This window comes from Dipodomys ordii, unplaced genomic scaffold (assembly GCF_000151885.1).
Source record: "Dipodomys ordii isolate 6190 unplaced genomic scaffold, Dord_2.0 Scaffold6, whole genome shotgun sequence".
NCBI classification, from domain to species: domain Eukaryota; kingdom Metazoa; phylum Chordata; class Mammalia; order Rodentia; family Heteromyidae; genus Dipodomys; species Dipodomys ordii.
Window position 1 is genome coordinate 12,755,286 of NW_012267222.1, and position 18,941 is coordinate 12,774,226.

General features: G+C 50.5%; 1 protein-coding gene across 1 annotated transcript in view; it reads right to left on the minus strand.

Moving 5' to 3' along the window:
* Man1c1 (mannosidase, alpha, class 1C, member 1) overlaps nt 1-18,941 on the minus strand; it is a 125,533-nt gene that overhangs the window by 9,255 nt on the left and 97,337 nt on the right. The window contains exons 3-8 of the mRNA XM_013035740.1: nt 18,743-18,858; nt 16,580-16,660; nt 11,472-11,566; nt 9,141-9,258; nt 5,279-5,372; nt 3,076-3,191 (exon numbers count right to left, since the gene is read on the minus strand). Of these exons, the coding sequence (XP_012891194.1) occupies nt 3,076-3,191; nt 5,279-5,372; nt 9,141-9,258; nt 11,472-11,566; nt 16,580-16,660; nt 18,743-18,858 (620 nt within the window). The remainder of the gene's footprint in view (nt 1-3,075; nt 3,192-5,278; nt 5,373-9,140; nt 9,259-11,471; nt 11,567-16,579; nt 16,661-18,742; nt 18,859-18,941) is intronic.

The window sequence follows — 18,941 nt, forward strand, 5'->3', positions numbered from 1 at the left end:
GGTTCCATATCTTAGCTATGGTAAATAATGCTGCAATAAACATAGTTGTGCTGGTAGCTTTAGTGTGGTCTTGTTTGTAAACATTTGGGTAAAAGGGCATGTCTCTTTTATGAACACTCACTTTGTTCCTATCTAAATGAGAATTTAGATTCCTGAGATGGCCAAGAGGACCGAAGGAGAGAATGTTCGAAGATTCAGGTCAGCATGTGGCCCTACCTGCTGCTTCCATTGCTTCCTTGAAGCCCACCTGAGCCCCTCCTGGAGGGAGAGCAGGCTGCCAGCACTGAGTTTGGGCTCAGGCAGACCTGTGTTGGAACACAGTGGTTGCAACTGTGTGACCCAGGCCTTTCTGAGCCTGTTTCATTGTCTGAGAGATGGAGCTAAATAAGAAACAGAAGATAAGTGTATGTACTTGGAGGAGGCTGCATGGCCAGAACTGCCCCTGGCTTTGATGCCCTCTCCCTGTGACATTCAGGGGTACCCCAGCTGGCTGCCCCTGTCTGAACCTCCCACGCTGGTCTAGCAGTGGATACCACCAGTTCAGCCTGCTGTTTTTGGTCTATGGCTGCACACTAGAGTCCCCAGGGCGATTTAAAAGACTGTCACTGGACCCACCTAGTGTAACTGGTCAAGAAGTACATCTAGGACATGGGATTTGACAGTATTCCAGGTGGTTTGAATATGCTGACAATGTTGAGAACCACCAGAATATTCTTCAAAGCCTCAGACTTGCCCGAGGCCTAGCCTTTACCCAGGGTCAAAGAGGCTCCAGGCTCTTTACTGGGATCCCAGCCTAGCTCTCTCCTGTTCAGTCTGCTAAATAATTCATGGCCATTTCTTCCCTTGAAGCCTCAACTACAGGGTGCCTGAGGGGAGAAATATCAGTGTCACTTGTTAACTGCATACTTTCTCGGCAAAAAGCACGGGAAAGAGCTGGGGCTAATCCTCCAACAGGGGATGCTGGCCATGGTCTGAGCTCAGCCAAAGCCAGTGGCAGACAGGGGTGAGACAGACTGAGCTGGGAATGAAGCAGGGAAAGCTCAGTTCTGAGCCACAGTTCACAGCTCTGGACGTTTGATTCAGTGATTCTTCAAGCACCATCATGCCTGCCAGATTCATGCCACCAAAGTGCACCTAGAGATCACCCACACACCCAGGCTTCCATCCATGTGCCTAATTGTTCACATTCATCCATCCATCTGTCTGTCCATCCATGCATCCATCTTTCCATGCATACAGGCATCATCCATTAATCCATTTACCTACTTATATATATCCATCTATCCACAATCTATCCATCCTTCCACGCATCCAGGCATCATCCATCTATTCATGTACCTACTGCATCCATCACACGTCCATCTATCCACCTACTCATATATCCATGCATCCTTCCACAAATCCAGGCATCATCCATCTATCCACCTATCTAGTCACATCCACACATGCATCCACCATCCATCCCACATCGATCCATCTACTTACTCATATATCTATCCATCATCCATCCACTCTTATATCCATCCATCTAATCAGCTGTTCCCTCTACTATCCATCCAAGCATCCCATTTACCTGTTCACATCATCTACCTGTCCACATATCCCCTCAAAACATCCACCCATTCACCCCTTCAACTATCTATCTATCTATCTATCTATCTATCTATCTATCTATCTATCTATCTATCTATCTATCTATCTATCTATCTATCTATCTATTTATCTATCTATCCACCTGTCTATCCTTTCTCTTCACATATTCTCCCTTCATCCATTTAGCACTTGTGCATTCCTTTGTTTCTATAATAGTTTCTTTGGGCCTACTATGTGCCAGTCTATTTCAAAAGATTGGCACACAAACAAGGAGATTTTAGATAACTTACATTTTATCTGGGGAAAGACAGATGATCAAGTAAGTAAATATATGCACATGATAACTTCAGCTATTGTTACAGGTAAAGAAGACAAGCGTAGGTATGTTCAGAGAAGGCAGAAATTTCTGAAAAATTTGGCCAGTACATTGAAGTGTAGCTATTTGAATGATAGTTTGGGTAAAGAAGACAGTAAGTGCAAGAGTCCTAAGGTATCTCTGTTGTGTCTGAGGAATCAGAGAAGAAAGGATAAGGAGATAAAGTCATGATGATCGGCAGGGCTCCAAATGGCCAGAACCCAGTGGGCAAAGGAAATGGGCCTGGAGTATTAGAGGTACTAAGGGAAGGTGGTAAGGAGAGGGCATACATTTTCAGCTCTCTGGCTGCTATGTAGAGAACTGACTTAGAGACAGGAAAGAAGGGAAGCAAGGAGCCTAGTTTAGAGGAAATGAGGCGGTAGGTTAGACCAAGGTGGTGGCAAGTAACTTGATGGAAAAATGGGTTCAGAACTTGCCCATTAGTTGAGCTCAAAGGATTTTATTGATGGGCCATGATTCCCTAACCCTCAGCCCAATAGTTCAGGCTGACTCCCCGCTCTGTCCTAGTCTTCTATTCTTTGTAGGGGAATCATTTTGGCTTACCATCTCTACACCACACTCTAGGTGTACATTCCAGGCTTGTGGACAGCCAACAGTGGAACCAGCTTTTCCAGGTCTGTGCTGTGTGGCCTTGGGCAAGTACCTTCCCTTCTGCAGGCTCTGGCTTCCATCCCATAGGGAGAAGAAGTGCTCCACACACCCAGCTGGCCAGTGTGGCTGCTAATATGTCACCTCTAGTTTTGGCAGGAAGGTGGCTGTGGGGCACCCCAGTCTACAGCCTGGCAGCATGCTGGTTCTGAGACATTAATTGAAGCTTACACATTATAGGGAAGAGTCTGAACTGTGTTTTCTGAATCAGACAGACTGTCACTTGTTATGAGACCTTGGACAAATGACTCTAACTCCCTTAACTCATGAGGACACGGTGCAAAGTGCAGCTAGGGATGTAGCGGGGGTGGGTCTCCTTGTCATTCCTCCCCAGCCCACCCCAGAGAGGGCTAAGTAGGCTGCTGCCATCTGGCTCCTGCCTCCAGCTCCCGGGGGGCCTGTGTGAGAGCCGGTGGCTAATGTCCACCCGCCCATGAAAAGCCCAGCACTCATCTTACCTCCAAGGCTTCGTAGTACATATTTTTAGCTTCCATATCTGTCTTGGCAGACATCAGCCAGGATTTGATCAAATATTCATAAAAACTGTCCCCAAGTCCTCCAACCGAGACGTGGTCTATGAAGGAAGAGGACAAGAGTGTTATTTCATCTGCCTCTGGCTGTGCGGGACCAACAGCAGGCGTGGCTCAGTGGCCCAGGGCTGGGCATGGGGGGAACTGGCATCTAATCAGCTGCCACTGAACCCCAAGTAGGGGCCAAGAAGACACACAGTCTGTGATGTGCCCAAATGCATGGGCTCATGGTCCTTAGCAGGCTGACACAGGCCCTGGTTATTTATTAGCTGTAAATGAGCTGTGCTTCTTCAGAAAGATAATCTGGTGGCAAGGAAGTTCAAGACTTTATTGTCTAGTGACAAACACGGTAATTAACTAAATATGGGGCTGCTTCAGTAAAGGGCAGACTAAGGAGGAGTAAAAGACCAACTCATCATAGACCCTTTGGAATGACTGAGTTTCAATTGAGTAAATCTGAACAAAGGGGCTCAGGATGAGGTAGGCTTGAAGGCCCTCCCTTGCCCCAGCATTGCTGCCAGGGTGACTCAGGGAGCAAGGGGAAGCATAAAAGCATTGTACAGACTTAAAGGACACAGAGAGGAAGGGGCATGGGTAGCCCAAAGTGGGGATGAGTGGTGGTCTCAACTCCTCTGGAAAGGAGGGGAAGTGAGAAAGAGGTGGGGGGTGTAGAGTATGTCCACAGCTGCCATGAATCGGGTAGCAGCCATAGCCAGGAGTTGATTACTGATTATTATTCAGTCTTCCATGAAGCTCTTCAAGCAGCACCATTGGCCCCTTTCGTGGGTGGAAAAACAGTGGGAGCCTGCATAGCTTGTCCACGGCCACCACATGAAGTGAGGAGCCCTCACTGTCTGCACGGAGGGTGATAACAAAGATGCACAAAGGCAGGACAAGTGGGGAGAGAGTGCCAAACAACAGGGGAACAAGTGCCACCTGGGTAAGGGTGTAGGGAGGAGAGACAAGCACACAGCAAAGAGCCCTTGGGCTCTGGTGCTCCTTTTCATTTGTGAATCCTAGTCTAGAATTTCAATACTGGGCAGGTCTGCAGGAGACGAGGGGAGGCTAGACATTAAACTGGGTCAGCCTTAGAGCCCTGATAGCTCCCCACTGCCCTGGAAGTGGGGAGCCAGGGGCTTGGTAGCCGAAGACAGCCTCTCCTGTCTCCTGACTCATTGCGGTCTCTTCTCTCTGCCACTCTAAACATGCGGGCTCTGCTTTCACATGTGCCCTGGCTTGTGCTGATCCTGGCTTCGCTTGTCCCCTCTCCCCACCCTGGGTCTAGGTTAGGTTTTGTCCCTGCTCACAGCCACATGGATTTATCTGGTGAAATCAGTGGCCAGTGCCCCTCTGCGGGGGCAGCGATCCACACAGCCATGGCAACTGGCTGTTCCGAGTGTTGGTAGAGGCACTGATTACGGGCCTGCAGCCCCTGTAGCCCTCCCCCCCACCAGACTGTGGGCTCTTCATGGGGATCCCACAAAGAGAGAATTCTCTCTTGTGCTCTGGATCTACATGGAGGCAGAGGCCCAGTGGGTATCCAGAGCCAGCTTTAGCAGGGTGCCCAGCAGGGACTTGGGAGCCGCTCTGAACTCTACCAAAGTGCTCCCTCAGCCCTGCTGTCAGTGGTGAGGCAGGACTGGGCAAGGCACTCCATAGGTGACCAAGTAGTGTCATAACAGGGCCCTGACTAGGCCCCCCGCCTAGTAGTTCTTGGAGGTTTAAGATACAGTGATGATTAAGGAGTGTTCCCTCCTGTATGGTCAGGCCCTGTTTAAAAACCTTTTAAAAATGAGAGCTTATGAAAGAGGCTGGAGGAGGGGGAAGGGCCTCAAGCCACTTCCAGAGCAGTCAACTTATGTGGGACCGACAGCCTTTTGAGTTTGGGGAAGAACAGGGGAGGCTGAAGGATAGGGGTGTGTGAAGGGCAGCACAGGCAGGGCTATGATAACAGACGCCCTCACACTCACCACAACAGCACCAGAGACAATGAAGAGGTCTCCCCAATGCCTGGGAGGCAGGGACTGTCCAGGAGCAGGTGCCAATGCCTGGCTGGGTATAGATGCCCAGACCCAGGAAGCTTGAGTGGGAACCCAGGGGACAGACAAGAGGCAGTACTGTAGATACTCACGTTGCACCCAGTTCCCGCTCACCGGGCTGAGGAAGTTGGGGTAGAGGCCAAAGGGCTTGTCGATTTTCCTCAGGACTTTTCTGATATTCCTGACCTTCAAGAGATACAGGACAAGCTGCCACTCTCCAGAAGAAGCCACAGCAGCTCCACCCACCAGGGCTCAGATTCACATAGAAAACCATTCCACCGGGGCAGGAGGGAGAGCAGTGAATGAATTTCAGGTCCTCCCCAACAAGGCGGGAGGGTAGCCCCGCCCCTGTGCCCACATGCAGTGTGACACACTGCTCCATTGGGCTAGCCCACCTCCCCTGGCTACTCTGCCTGCTCCTACCTCACCCTGCTATAGGATGCTTTGGGGATTTGTTCTTTTTTGGTGGTGGTGAGGGTTTAGTTTCTTGCCCCACTGTGAGGTACTGGGGTTTGAACTCATTGCTTTCAGCTCACTTGGCTTGCTCGCCTGCTTGTCCTTCTACCGCTTAAGCCATGCCAGCTCTTTGTTGGTTATTTTGGAGATGGAGTCTCATGGACATTTCTGCTGTGAGTGGCTTTTAACTTCAGTCCTCTAAGTCTCAGCTTCCTGGGTAGCTAGGATTATAGGTGTGAGCCACTGGTACCCAGCTGTAAATTCTCCCTTGCTTTTTTATTGCTATTATAAAGGCTATGTACAGAGGAGTTACATTGCATAAGTCAGGTAATGAGTGCATTTCTTTTGGAAATTGTTACCCCTTGTATATTGCCTTTTGAATAGGCCACATGTTCAAATCCAGAAATTCCATTGTTGAATCCATAAAAGGAAACAAAAATCAGTATGTGGAAGAGATAGTTACATGCTTTTGTTCACTGAAGCACTGCTTACAATGCCAGGATATGCAATCAACCCAAGTGTTCATCAATGGACAAATGACTAAGGAAAACGTGGCATCTACATACAATAAAATATTAGCCCCCAAAAAGGGCATTCCAGCTGGGTACTATGGCACAAATCTAGAATTGCAGATACTCAGGAGGCAAAGAGCAAGAGGCATTGCAATTCAAGACCACCTGAGGCAAAAAGGTAGTAAGACAACCATCTCAATCAATAAACTGGGCATAGCAGTGTGTGTCTGTGGTCCCAGGTCCATTGGAAGCTCTGGGCAGAAGAAGAAGGGCTGGAGGCATGGCAAGTTGGACAGTGCCTGCTTTGCAAGTGCAAGACCCTGAATCCAAACCACAGTACTGCCAAGAATATATATATATATATATATATATATATATATTTTTTTTTTTTTTTTTTTTTTTTTTGGGTCCGGTCAGGGGCCTGAACTCTGGGCCTGGGCGCTGTCCCTCAGCTCTTCAGCTCAAGGCTAGTGCTCTACCACTTGAGCCACAGCGCCACTTCCGGCTTTTTTCTTTTTGCTTATGTGGTGCTGAGGAATCGAACCCAGGGCCTCATGCATGCAAGGTAAGCACGCTACCACTGAGCCACCTTCCCAGCCCCAGGAATATATTTTTTTAAAAGAATCAAAAGGACCTTATTTTTAAAGTCTTTGGGGATTGGGAGTGTTGGTTAAAGGATACAAATTTCAGATGAGAGAAGTTCAAGAGATGTACAGTTAAAACACGGTGACTCTAGTGAGCATCAATGAGCTGTACCCTTGGAAGTTGCTACGAGAAGTCTTTGGTGTTCTCTGCATTGCTGACTTCACGTAGTTCAATTCGAAAGCATGTTAGTTTATGTGACCCCTTGGGAGTCAGTTCAGGGGCGAATACCCTTGTCTCTAATTGGCATCATAGGGTTTCAATAATAGTGGTAACACTGACAACAGCAGTTGTCAGCATCTCCGGCCCGCTATACACCACCCCCAGCCCTCACAGCTGTCAGGTATTGTCAGCTCAGCATCACAGCAACTCAAATCTCAATGGGTTGGCAACTTGCTAATGGCCAGCTGGTTCTCAAGTGGCAGAACCAGGACATTAATCAAGTTTATATGACCCCTGGGGCCATACTCTGTGTGGGCCCCATGGCCACACAGGATGGTGGCCACACAGCATCATGTAGCTGAGGCAACTCTGGGGTTGTGCAAGGTGAGGTGGGATTGAGGCTTCTCCATAGGTGTCTGCTCCAGTCGACACTGTGTCCGATTCAGTGCAGATTCCTCCAAGAGAGGATCGAACCAAGCTGTCATCTCTCCGTAACAGGTTAATCAACACAGTCTGGAGCTGAGGGAGCAGCCCTTCAGCTGTCAGACCTTCTTCCCAGGACAGAACTGAGCGCTAGCATATCAGATTTCATGTCCATTCATGTTAGCAGAGCCCATTATAGGGACAGGAATGTATTTGTACCTGAGCTATTCTCAACTGTCCTGGAGGTGAGCAGTGAAGCAGGCTAAATTAGCTCCTCTGGAGGGGGCGGGCACTTCCAGAATTTGGGTCAATTTGTTGACTGCCAATAATTGCCTCTGTGGGAGGCGTGACTGGAGGATGAAAATAGCCAGAGTATGCAAATGAAGGACAGAGACGGATGGACAGATTCTGGAGGAACAGTTTGAAGTTTGATGTACTAATCTGTTGTGGAAAGAGCTGGAAAGTCCTGGGCCCAAATTCCAGCCTTATGGATTACCAGCTGGCTGGCCTTGGCAGGGTACTTAGCCTCTCTAAGTCTCAGTTTCTGCCTCTGTAAAATGGGGAAATAGGAAGATTGACTCTTCAGGATGCTGGGGGTCAGTGACCACAGTGTGTCCACCTACACAGTAGGCACAGGCAGTGGCAGTCATTACTCCAGCCTAACTAGGGGCAGCCTGCGTTCCTCATCTGCTCTGTCAGACCTCCCAAGGGAGGCTTGTTGCAGGGCAGTGGGTAGAGGGTAAGGGATGGGAGGGTACAAGGCCAGGGGCCTAGAATGGGAGAAGGGTCAAGAGAATCAGGGCTAGGATTACATTTACCCCATGAGCTGTCAGAGGAGTCCCAGGAGGCCAGGTCTCTCAATAGGAGGAAAACGGCTGATGGAAGGGCTGAGCATAATATAGTATAAAGCATGGGAGGTAGCCATCTGGGCTGAGCAGTTCCTCCAGATCCTTGAGGGTACTACTCTGAGTGAGTAGTGGTCTCAAACTGGTATGGAGGGGCATAGGGTAGCTGTAAGCAGGTAGAGCTGTAAGCAAACTGCTCATCTCCCAGTCTCCTTGCTAATCTAGGAGCTGGTATTCCAGAGGGAAGAGAGGAGGGGCCCCTACTCTCTGTACAGGTCTGTCCTAGGGAGGTGCTGTAAGGTCTGGAAGGGCACACTGCCCACAGCTTCAACACTCCTGAAGAGTTTCCCAGAAGGTGTGGGCTGCTGTCAGGACTGCCTGCCAACCCGGCTGCCACCTCTCAGCACTAATGTGGCCTTCGACAGTGGGAACCATGACAGAGAAGAGTTTTGGTCTTTGCTATGGAGAAGAATCATTTTGCCAGCCTGCTGCCCGCACAAGCCAGTCAGGCATCTGGGAGTAAAAGGCAGGCAGATGCCACGTGGAAAAGCTAAATGTCTCTGGAAAGGGGACATGTGCACCAGCAGCCAATTCCTGCCAGCACAGGTGGTGCCAGTTGTATTTCCTCCAAATTCCACAGTTCCTGATTTGCCACTAAGCCCATGCGTGCCAGTGCAACCTTCCTGGCAAAGCTCTGCCTCTCCTGTCCTCTGCAGTCTTGGGGACTGGGGGCTTCCTTCCCTGTCACCTGGACTGAGGCACAATTAGCAGCTCCAGCTATGCTATTAGTGGTGGCTCAGGGGGTTCCAAGACTGAGTTGTGAGGACAGTCACCTGTCATCTCTGGGAACTGAGGGACAGGCAGGCAGAGGATGCTTGGCCCTCTGCTCTCTGAGGAAGACAGGGGAAACTCACCTTTTCTGCGAAGACCTGGTTGCCAGAGAGTTCAGTGAGGTGTAAGAATTCCAGGTGCAGGGATCCAAACTCTGCCAGGATGCTGCTGCTGCCTGCAGTGGCCCAGCCCCAGCTTCCACTGAAGAGAGACACACAGTCACCTGTGCTGGCCAGGGGCTCCTAGGACAAGAGCATCTGGGCTGCTGGAGGAAGTGCTGTGCGCTAGGCACTGGTAGGAGATGACTCATGCCACTTCTGCAGATGCTACCGACCCATTTTGCTGATGAGGATGAGGTGACCTGACTTGCCAAAGGTCATTTGGACACTTGTCTGACTCACAATGCTCTATATCATTAAGCAGTGTGTGTAAGACTTGGGGCTCAAGACCTGGCACACAAATGATATTGGCAATGCTGTCGGGGAACACAAAGGCTCCATGGGTCACTGTGACTACCTCTGACTGGAAGACAAACAGTGCTGGGACTCAGGCCCAAAGGGGGCAGATGAAAACAGGGACCCATAGCCCCTCCCTCTGTCCACCCTGTTGTTGTGGACACATATAATGGACTGGCCTAGAGTCTCTGGGGAGACCACAGCCCAGCCCTGGGCCTGCCCACTGGGGAATTGGGCTGAGATCAGGAGCACAGAAAGCATGAAGGCACCTCAGCTAGCGCTCACAGCTGTGAGGATGTGTGTCTGCCTCCAGTCACAGAACCAGGCCAGACTGACGTCCCTGCCAGTCACACAGTGGGGACAGCGCATGGACCAATGCTTGCTGAGGCCAGAGTGCCCTGCATCAACACAGTCCTGCGCAGGATGCTCCCTTCACTTGGACTTTTCACCTGCTGTCCCTGGAATCTGAAGCCAGAAGACATACGGCTGAATATTGGCTAGCTTCAGATATCAGGCTAGCTATGGCATGCTGTGTGCCTCCGTTTCCCCATCTGCACATTGCCTCCTGACCAGTATCTGGTTTTTGAGGGGAGGGAGTGATTCAACCACAGAGCTCCTTGGACTGATCACTGTCACTGTCCTAGCAGTTCGTGCTCCTTGCAGGTCACAGGTCATAGTTGGCTCTGCCTCTGCTTCCCAGGTCAGCTCTCCTGGCCAGGCAGTGCCAGAGCAGGATCACAGCCTGTCTCTTCAGCCCTTTCTCTGTAGCTGCTCACCGACAGCTCTGCTGAAACTGTAGGTATGTGTGGGTGTAGGTGCAGTGTGGAGTCCAGCGCCCAGCGGGCCTCTGAAGAGCAGACTTGGCAGCACAACCCATATGCATCCCTGCCACTCTCCCATTTTTTAGCAACAGTCTGTTGCTAAAAATGAAGGGGAAGCTTTGCCAAGAAGTAAGCATGTGTATATACACACACACTGCAGCCCAGCACACAGCAGCCTCAAAACACTGTGCTTCTTTAGTCTGTGTGGGACTAAGGGCTTTAAGCCCTGCTCCGAGGGACATAGACGAGACAGCCAGGGCTGTGGCATAGAAGAGGGAGGGGATCCTTGACAAGGTCCTGTCCCAGACCCAGGAGAACAGTGCAATTGTCCCAGCTCTGAGGTGTCAATCCTGACGAGAACACTTTCCCTCCTTCTTGATGGGCTCCACCTGGACTTCAGTAAGGGTTTGGTTTGGCCATCTTGGAATGTTCCCACTCCCGAGGACAGAGGTGAGTGCCAGTGGCGTGGGCTTGCCAAGTGTTCTTTTCTTGCATGATTAGAGAGAGTGAAGCTAGAAGCCACAGGACAGCAAGGGTTCCAACCAGAGCTCAGACTGCCTCCCTCCCAGGCATTGGCCACACCCCTGTGTAGGGTGTGTGTGAGGCCAAGACAGCTCACTCTGAGATGGAGCAGAGGTCTGGCACTATGGAACTACCATAGACTTCCTCAACTCAGCAAGTTGTGGAGCCTCAAGGATGTCCAGAGAGCTCCAGGATGTCTCTATCTTCCAGGCTCAGGATTCAAGAACAGGGATGCTGTCCTGGAGAGGGCCAGAGCCCATGACTCCCTTTGGGGAGGGAATGGTGTACCCATGGCTCCAAAGCCGTGGTTGTGGAGGAGGGTGCTGGGCCAGCCTGGTGGGCTGAGTCAAGAGAGTGCTGTGGGATGTCTACAGAGGACCAACCAGGACCAGGTGGCCTAAACCCTGAGGACCAGACTTGGTGACAAACACCAGCCCAAGGAGAATCCTTGACTAAGGCTGCTCTCAGAGTGTCACTAATTTACTTAGATCATTAAAATAGAAACTGTCCTCTCCCCATGCTTCAGTTTCTACATTTGTACAGGTGACCAAAGCCAGGGCTTCAGGCCTCCTCAGGAGGCACCTGCAGCAGATGCAGGGAATGAGAAGTGTCCTACCTTTTAAAGTTCACTATGCCCTTTGGGATTCCTGTGGGGGTGTTGAAGGCGGGCAGAAGTTTCTCTCCAAGCTTGATGGCCTTTATTCGGAACACCTGCAAGGAAGGGTCAAAGGGCAATGAGTAGGGCAGTCACTGCTGAGGGCAGGGTAAATCCACCACGGTAGAGGCTGTGACGGGCCTGCAGCCAGCCTGGGAGGGGGCCTGGTTCCTTAAATCACTGGCTTTGTGGTTTTAGATGTCATGTCTCTCTGAACCTCAATTTCTGAGAATCTGTAGAATGAGGATAAATTGTTCTCTTCAGACAGCTGTTGGGAGCAATGACAATCAGATAATCGTGGTAAATCATCCACCACCATGTCAGACCATGACAAAGGGCTGTCAGTGTGATTAGGTGACCAGTGGGAAGATGAGGGGAAAGCAGTGAAGACCTGGCTGAGTTTGAGCAGGCCACTGGTGGTCAGTGATGCCCTCACACAGGCCCACAATGTTACAGGCTGAGAACGATCGTCCCCAGAGGCTATGTACTGAAGGCGTGGCCCCCAGCTCCTTGTGTTACTGGGAGGTGCCAGAATCTCTGGGAGGCTGGGCCAGGTCAATGGTGGAGTGCCCTTGATGGAGATATGGAGACTCTGGTCCATTCTCATCTCTCTCTTTGCTTCTTGGCCATCACGAATGTCTCCTCTACCACAATGTACTGTGGCACCAGAGACCCAAAGAAGCAGGCCATGTGAACACAGACTGAAACGCTGAAACCGTGAGCCAAAATAAACTTTCTTCTTTTGAGTTGATTATCTCAGGTATTCTTGTTAGTGATGGGAAGCTGACTTATACACTGAAGATGTGGGAAACAAATAGTTCTGTCTGGCCAGGCGCCAGTGGCTCATGCCTGTAATCCTACCTAACTCAGGAGGCTGAATTTGAAGAGCGAGGTTTCAAGCCAACCCAGGCAGGAAAAGTCCATAAAGCACCAGAAAACCGGAAGTGGTGCTGTGGCTCAAGTGGTAGAGCGATTGCCTTGAGCTGAAGAGTTGAGGCCCAGAGTTTAAGCCCTACGACAGGCCCCCCCCACAAAACAAATAGTACTGTATGGATAGACTGTAAAGAGTTCTACATAACAGCTATGACCACCCCTTTCCCCAGGATCCAGAAACATCTATTTTTTTCTCCTGACACTCTGATGCCACCCACTTTAGAGTTGGGGAATGAAGAGAAAGGTCAAATGGCTTGTCCTCAGCCACCACATCATAGCAATGGAGCCATGCTGGGACCCAGGGGAAGGTCCCCTGTCCAAGGCTCTGGCTCTGTTTCTCCAAATGCCAGGTTAGTGGCAAAGGACCAGGGACCTCCTGACTCAGCAGTGTTCCTCCTAGAAATTTATTCTGAGTATGGAATAGTGGAGGTTGTAAAGTTATCACTCTATGGATTTTAGTCTAGCACTGCTCAGAACAGTGGGGGAAACAGAAATGTGCTAAATACCAACAGAAAGTGGTTAAATTAGGACTTACATGTCATGGAATACCAGGAAGACACTAAAGTCATGGAGATATTTAAGGGCAAAGGAAGAGTTTACAATATACCAAGAAAAAATTTCAAACAACATAATTCAACTTTCAAAAATTCTATGTGGATGCATGAGGAAAGGAAAAAAATGCCTCATATCAATAATGTACGCTTGTGAGGGGCAAGCTCATGGACAATGGCACTTTTCTTCTTTTGGCTCATCTCTATTTTCTCTGCAATTTGTATTTTTAAAATTTTTTGTTTGATTTGGGAATCTCACTATGTTGCCCAATATATCAATCAAACTGTCCAATATTGGATATAAACAACAAAAGAGGAAGGATTTATTTAGGGGTTTCAGTCTCCCATGAAGGGCAGAAGACAGAGTGGGTGGGAGAAAGGGAAGTAGAGATAGCCAAATACACAGAAGGAAGAAAAAGGGGCAGGGGGAGGGAAGACAGAGGGGGGGGTGGGGAGAACAAGCTCTGTACTTAAGCGTTTCCTCTTTCTTCCCTGGTTTATTCCATAGGAGGTGCCTCAGCTTATTGGATGGTGCTACTCATATTCAAGGCATATGTTTCTCCCTTTGTTCATCCACTCTGAAAAGCTGTACAAGACATCTAGAAGTATGCTTTACTAGTCTCCTGGGGGCTTTCAATCCAAAGGAACTGGTGGTAGTACATGCCTGTAATCCCAGCTCCTCAGGAGGTAGAGATCTGGAGGATCATAGTTCAAGGAGAGCCCAGGCAGTTTGTGACACCTCCATGTAAATAAACTAGGTGCATGTGGTTTACACTTGTAATACTAACTATACAGGAGGATAGCTAAGAGGAGTGTTGTGTTGTGTTGCGGCTGGTCCAGGTAAAGAGTTTGAGATCATGTCTTAAAAAAAATAACTAAGGGGGCTGGGAAGGTGGCTCAGTGGTAGAGCGCTTGCCTTGCATGCCTGAGGCCGTGGGTTCGATTCCTCAGCACCACATAAGCAAAAAGAAAAAAGCCAGAAGTGGCGTTGTAGCTCAAGTGGTAGAGCACTAGCCTTGAGCTGAAGAGCTGAGGGACAGCGCCCAAGCCCAGAGTTCAGGCCCCACAACTGGACCCCCCCAAAAAAAATAACTAAGGCCAGGCACTGGTGGCTCACGCCTGTAATCCTAGCTACTTAGGAGGCTGAGATCTAAGGATCATGGTTCAAAGCCAGCCTGGGCAAGGAAGTCGGTGAGACTCTTATCTCCAATAAATCACCAGAAAACCGGAAGTGGCACTGTGGCTCAAGTGGTAGAGCACTTGCCTTGAGCTGAAGAGCACCCAAGCCTAGAGTTCAAGCCCCATGATCAACAATAAAAATAACTAAGCAAAAATGGCTGGAGGTATGGCTTAAGTGACAGGATGCTTGCCTAACAAGGGCCAAGGTCAGATTCTCCTACCTGGAGCCACGTGGCCTCAGTAGGAATGTCCTATCTGAGCCTCATTGTCCCCATCTACACAATGGAACAGTACTGTGTACCCTAGTTTCCTCACTGGGTGTTTTGGTAACTCAAACAAGAGGAAGTTTATTGTAAACTGTGAAGTACTGTGCCAGCACCACCTTGGGCAGCCTGCTAGCTCATCTCTTGAAAGTTGCTTCTCCTCCTGTAGCTTCCTTCCTCGGAGGCAAAGACAGATTGTGGTGGCAGCAGGGATGGGGCTGCTTTTCCCAGTCTTCCACATATATTCGTGGGAAATTGAAACACTGGGGAGACTCAGTCGACAGGCATCCACTGTATGTGGACCAGGGACAGAGAAGAGGAGGGCTCAGCCAGGTATGGCTGAGCCTTGGTCACAAACAAGGACAATGGAGGCATGGGATAGAAAGGCTAGTGGGTCAGGAGTGAGGCTGGGACACATCCCTTACTGACTAGGTCAGGAGGTGACTCTGTTTCCTTATTTGCACCTCATGGGAATTTGAGTTCCCTCCAGTAGGTGTCTGGAAGGGGGTAGAACCCAAGGACAGTGAAGAACGATGGGGGGGGGTATGTTTCCTGTCAGGGACAGAAGCAGAGCCTGCTGTCCTGGGGTGCAGACTGCTTTGCCCTTCTGAACCATTTCTTAAGTTCCTGGGGCCCCTGTCCACAGCCACCTTCCAGGGGGTATGCACAGTAGGAAGTGAGAGTGAGGTTCCTTCAGGGAGTCCAGGGCTCAGAACCACAGACACCCCTGGAGGTGGGAGGGATGGCTGGAAGGGAGAAGAAGGGAGGGGACTGTGGGCCGCCTGAAGACCTCTAGCCACTTTTGGAAGTGCTGACTTGAAAGGCAACTGTAAGCCTTAGCCACATCCATCTCCCACTGTCTGGGAGGCCAGGCCACTGCGTGTGATGCGCATGAATGCCTATTCTCTGCTCCTTCTGTCACTTTTCAGCCTTGTGGTTTTCAAATATCATTCAGGCTCTGGGTGGCTGGAAGCCGAGGGCTCCCAGCTACAATTTTTGGTGACAAATTGGTACAAGCAGTAATCTCTGCTGAGAAGATTATGTTTGATGCAGAGTTGCTGGAAGCGACGAGAGAGATAGGGGGCATGTTGCCTCTGAGTCCTGACTTCAGTCTTGCAGCTGAAGGTGAAGAAAGGTAGAAATGCCTCTGGTCAGTGGAGGGGATAGGGATTCTCTGTGGCTCTGGGTAGAGGACAGAAGGCAGAATTGTCTGGTGGGCAAAGCAGGAGGATCAGGACCCAGGGCAGTGGCTGAGCTGGGCAGCGCTGCCCTTCTAGGTCATGAGATCAATGGCCTGTGTTCTGGAGACTGCCAGTCCGGCCAGGAGTTCACGAGAAGGGGATGAAGAAGTCTCCCATTCTGCAGAGCTCTACGATACTCAGAATTATCTGACAAAGAGGAGAATGTGAGTTCTGGAGTGACAGCTCTGGACCAAATCCTATTCCTCCTATCCCATTTCACAGCAGCTCTTAGGCCTAAGGCATGTCATGACTTCCATGACCAAGGAGGGAAGCCGAGGGATAGGAGAAGAGGACTGGCCTGTGGCAAGTGAGGAGGTAGAATGAGGCCCATGACTGTGGGTGGCTCTTCTTTGCCTGCCCCCACATGTCACAGCTTTCCTCATAAAAGCCAGCAGGGGGGTCCCAGAACAAGGCCGGGCATGTATGGCCTACCAGAGGTAATGGCCTGTATCCTCACTGTCCCACTGGGACCCAAAGCTGGCACCCAGTTGGCATGTGGCTCAGGAAGGGACAAAAGAGGAAGCTATGGAATAGGACAAATCCAGGACTCCAGAACTGGAAATGATGAACAATAGTAGTCTTGCTTTGTTAGTCCCAAGAGCAATGCTGCTGTCTGATGGTGCTACGCATGGTGATCAGAAAAGGCACAGTTGTTGCCCTTGGAGAGCTCACTACCTGCTGTGGGAGCCAGGTGCTCACCAGGGTGGCAGGACTGAGCAGCAGAGTAGACAAGGAAGAGCCTTCGGGTGGCACCTGAGGTGCTTGTTGGGGTTCTTGGGTGGCCTCTGGCAGATTACCTGCCCCTTGACTTCTGCTTTCGCTGGTAGGAGGGTAGGACCATGTATTTCCTAAGGCCGCCTTTCCAGTCTGCACAGTCCTAGTGTCTCAAAGGGCCAACTCACCTCTTCTCCTGTCAGGTAGTAGGCTGAGAGGAGTCCTCCAATGTAGCGAATGTTCACCTCAAACAAGGATGCTTCCCCACTCTGCAGAGCAGAAAGCAGAGGGGAAGTAAAGATACCTGCAAAGACACCTGTGAGTTTCCAGAGCCAACCAGACCTCCAGACCCCCATCAACACATACCTTGGCCCCCCAGTAGGACAGACCAGGCTTCATAGCAAAAGCTGAGAAGGGTGAACACCTGCTTGGCAGTTACTACCGCATATTTACAGCATTCCAAATAAACACTGGACTTGGCTCCTTCACCAGATCTTAGGGCTCCAGGCCATTAGTGCAGTTATGCCTGGCTGCACTCCAGTGAGTTCCAGGACTTGTGTTGGGAGCTACTGGTGAAGCTTACCCCAAGGGGCAAATCTTCTTCTAATCCACTTCTCCTCTTCCCTGAGAGCCCCAAGGCTTGCGTGGTAACTGAGAGGCCCTTCCCCAGGGTGATGGGCAGGAAAGGTTCTCAAAGGAGGCTGTGGGCAATGAGGCAGGGCTAGTCCTAAATGCAGGCTGGTGTATGCTCGGAAACCTGCAGATTCTTTGTGTTGGGCCTGTCAACCAGGGTTGTTGAGGCAACTTACAAACACCAGGCTTGGGTTAAAATCCCACCTGGGTTACATACCTGGCTTTGGGATCTGAAGTAAGACATCTTGCCTTTCTCTGCCTGAGACTACTCCTAGGGCTGCAGGGTGGAAAGAAGTTGCCAGAACCACTGGTGGGAGGCACCTGTTGTTACCTTCTTTGCCTCCCTCTGGCATACTTTTATTGAGAGCAACAACCATCAACTGCTAACCTGCAAGAACCTTTCCATCATCAACATGTATGGGAAGCTACTCCCTTTCAGCCTAACAACCCTCTTGGGTGGTCACCTCTTTTCCATATGAGAATGCTAAGGTTCAAAGAGGTGATCCCACCTTGCTTTCCCCTAGGGACACTCTAACCTGCCCCAGACTGCTTGAACATCTCTAGGCTCCCTGGCCACCTGGGCAGTGGCTGCTGCCCAGAGGAACACAGACGACAAAGTGGGCCCCTAAAGATGCCCTTTCCCTCCCCTCCCTCCTCCCATCAATAGGGAGGATGCTACTCTTCCCTGACTAACACATAATACCACTGAAATCACAACCAGCCTCAAGATGACCACAGAAATTATGATGAAAAGGATGCCACTTTATCTTTGTGGTTTACAGAGCCGTACAAGCTTTCTACAATACTCCAAGTAGTCCTCACATCAAGTCCAGGAATCAGGCCTTGCTGTGGTCACTCTGTCTTAGTGAGGGATACCAAGGCCGAGGGAGGCAGAAGCCTTTTTCAGACCTGCCTCTGGGGGACACTACTCTCTCACTGCTTTCCAGCCCCCACCCTGCCCTCAACTCTGTGCTGACTAAGACACTCCTTGAGGGAGCAGGGGCTTGCTTCACTTCTGCCTGGCCGCAGAGCTGCCCCAGGTGTTGCACCTCAGAACCTGGCACTTGTGGGGCCCTGCACTAGCTCTCAGCAGGCGAAGCTGTGCTTCCTCCTTCCTGCCCAGAACTCTCCACTTCTTATTCCTCAAATCGACATGTGACACGTGGCTTCAGGCCAAATCCACTGTTTAGTCTGGACTGTGAGAGCTATGGAGTGGGTCTCAAGTCTTTTGTTCCATCCAGACACTTGAGCATCCCCTCAGCAAGGCCCTTGGCCTTTAACCCTCACCAAGGATGCCTGCAAGAATGGCAACCAAGAGGTCCTGAGCTTGGTCCTGGGCCCACCACATTGTCTCAAGAGAGACAAGCAGGGGACACGCAGAGCTGACATGGGTGGAGAGATGAGCCACTTCTTCCTCCAGACAGCCATTCTCTGCCCTCACTGCTGTGGCTGTTGCTTTGCGACAGATGCAGCATCAGAAGAGCTGTCCTGGGTGTAAGTGATCTGCCCTAGATGAGCAATGGTGAATGAAAGGGCAGGAATGAAAGGGAGAGTCTTTCTCCTCATGGGAGGACTTCAGGCTGGGGGGAGGGAGGAGGCTTCATGCAGCCCTGGTTCTGGGACTGTCCTGCTGTGCAGCCTTGGTATCTTGGGTTTCAAAGATCTCTTGGGGAGTTGGCTGCTGACAAGTTTTAATACCCTGAGGGTCTCCAACTCACCACATTCAGGTGGAAGCTTTCTTCTACCCAGGTCTTGGCTTCCTGGAACTCCTCCATCAGCTCCATGAGATACAGAGTGTCCAGAGAATCAATGATTGTTGCCCCACTGAGGCCACCTGCAGGCAAAGAGGATTAAAGTGTGGCTTGGTATCATTATTATCCTTCCCATCCCTGTTCTCCAGGGACCCCAGATACAGGC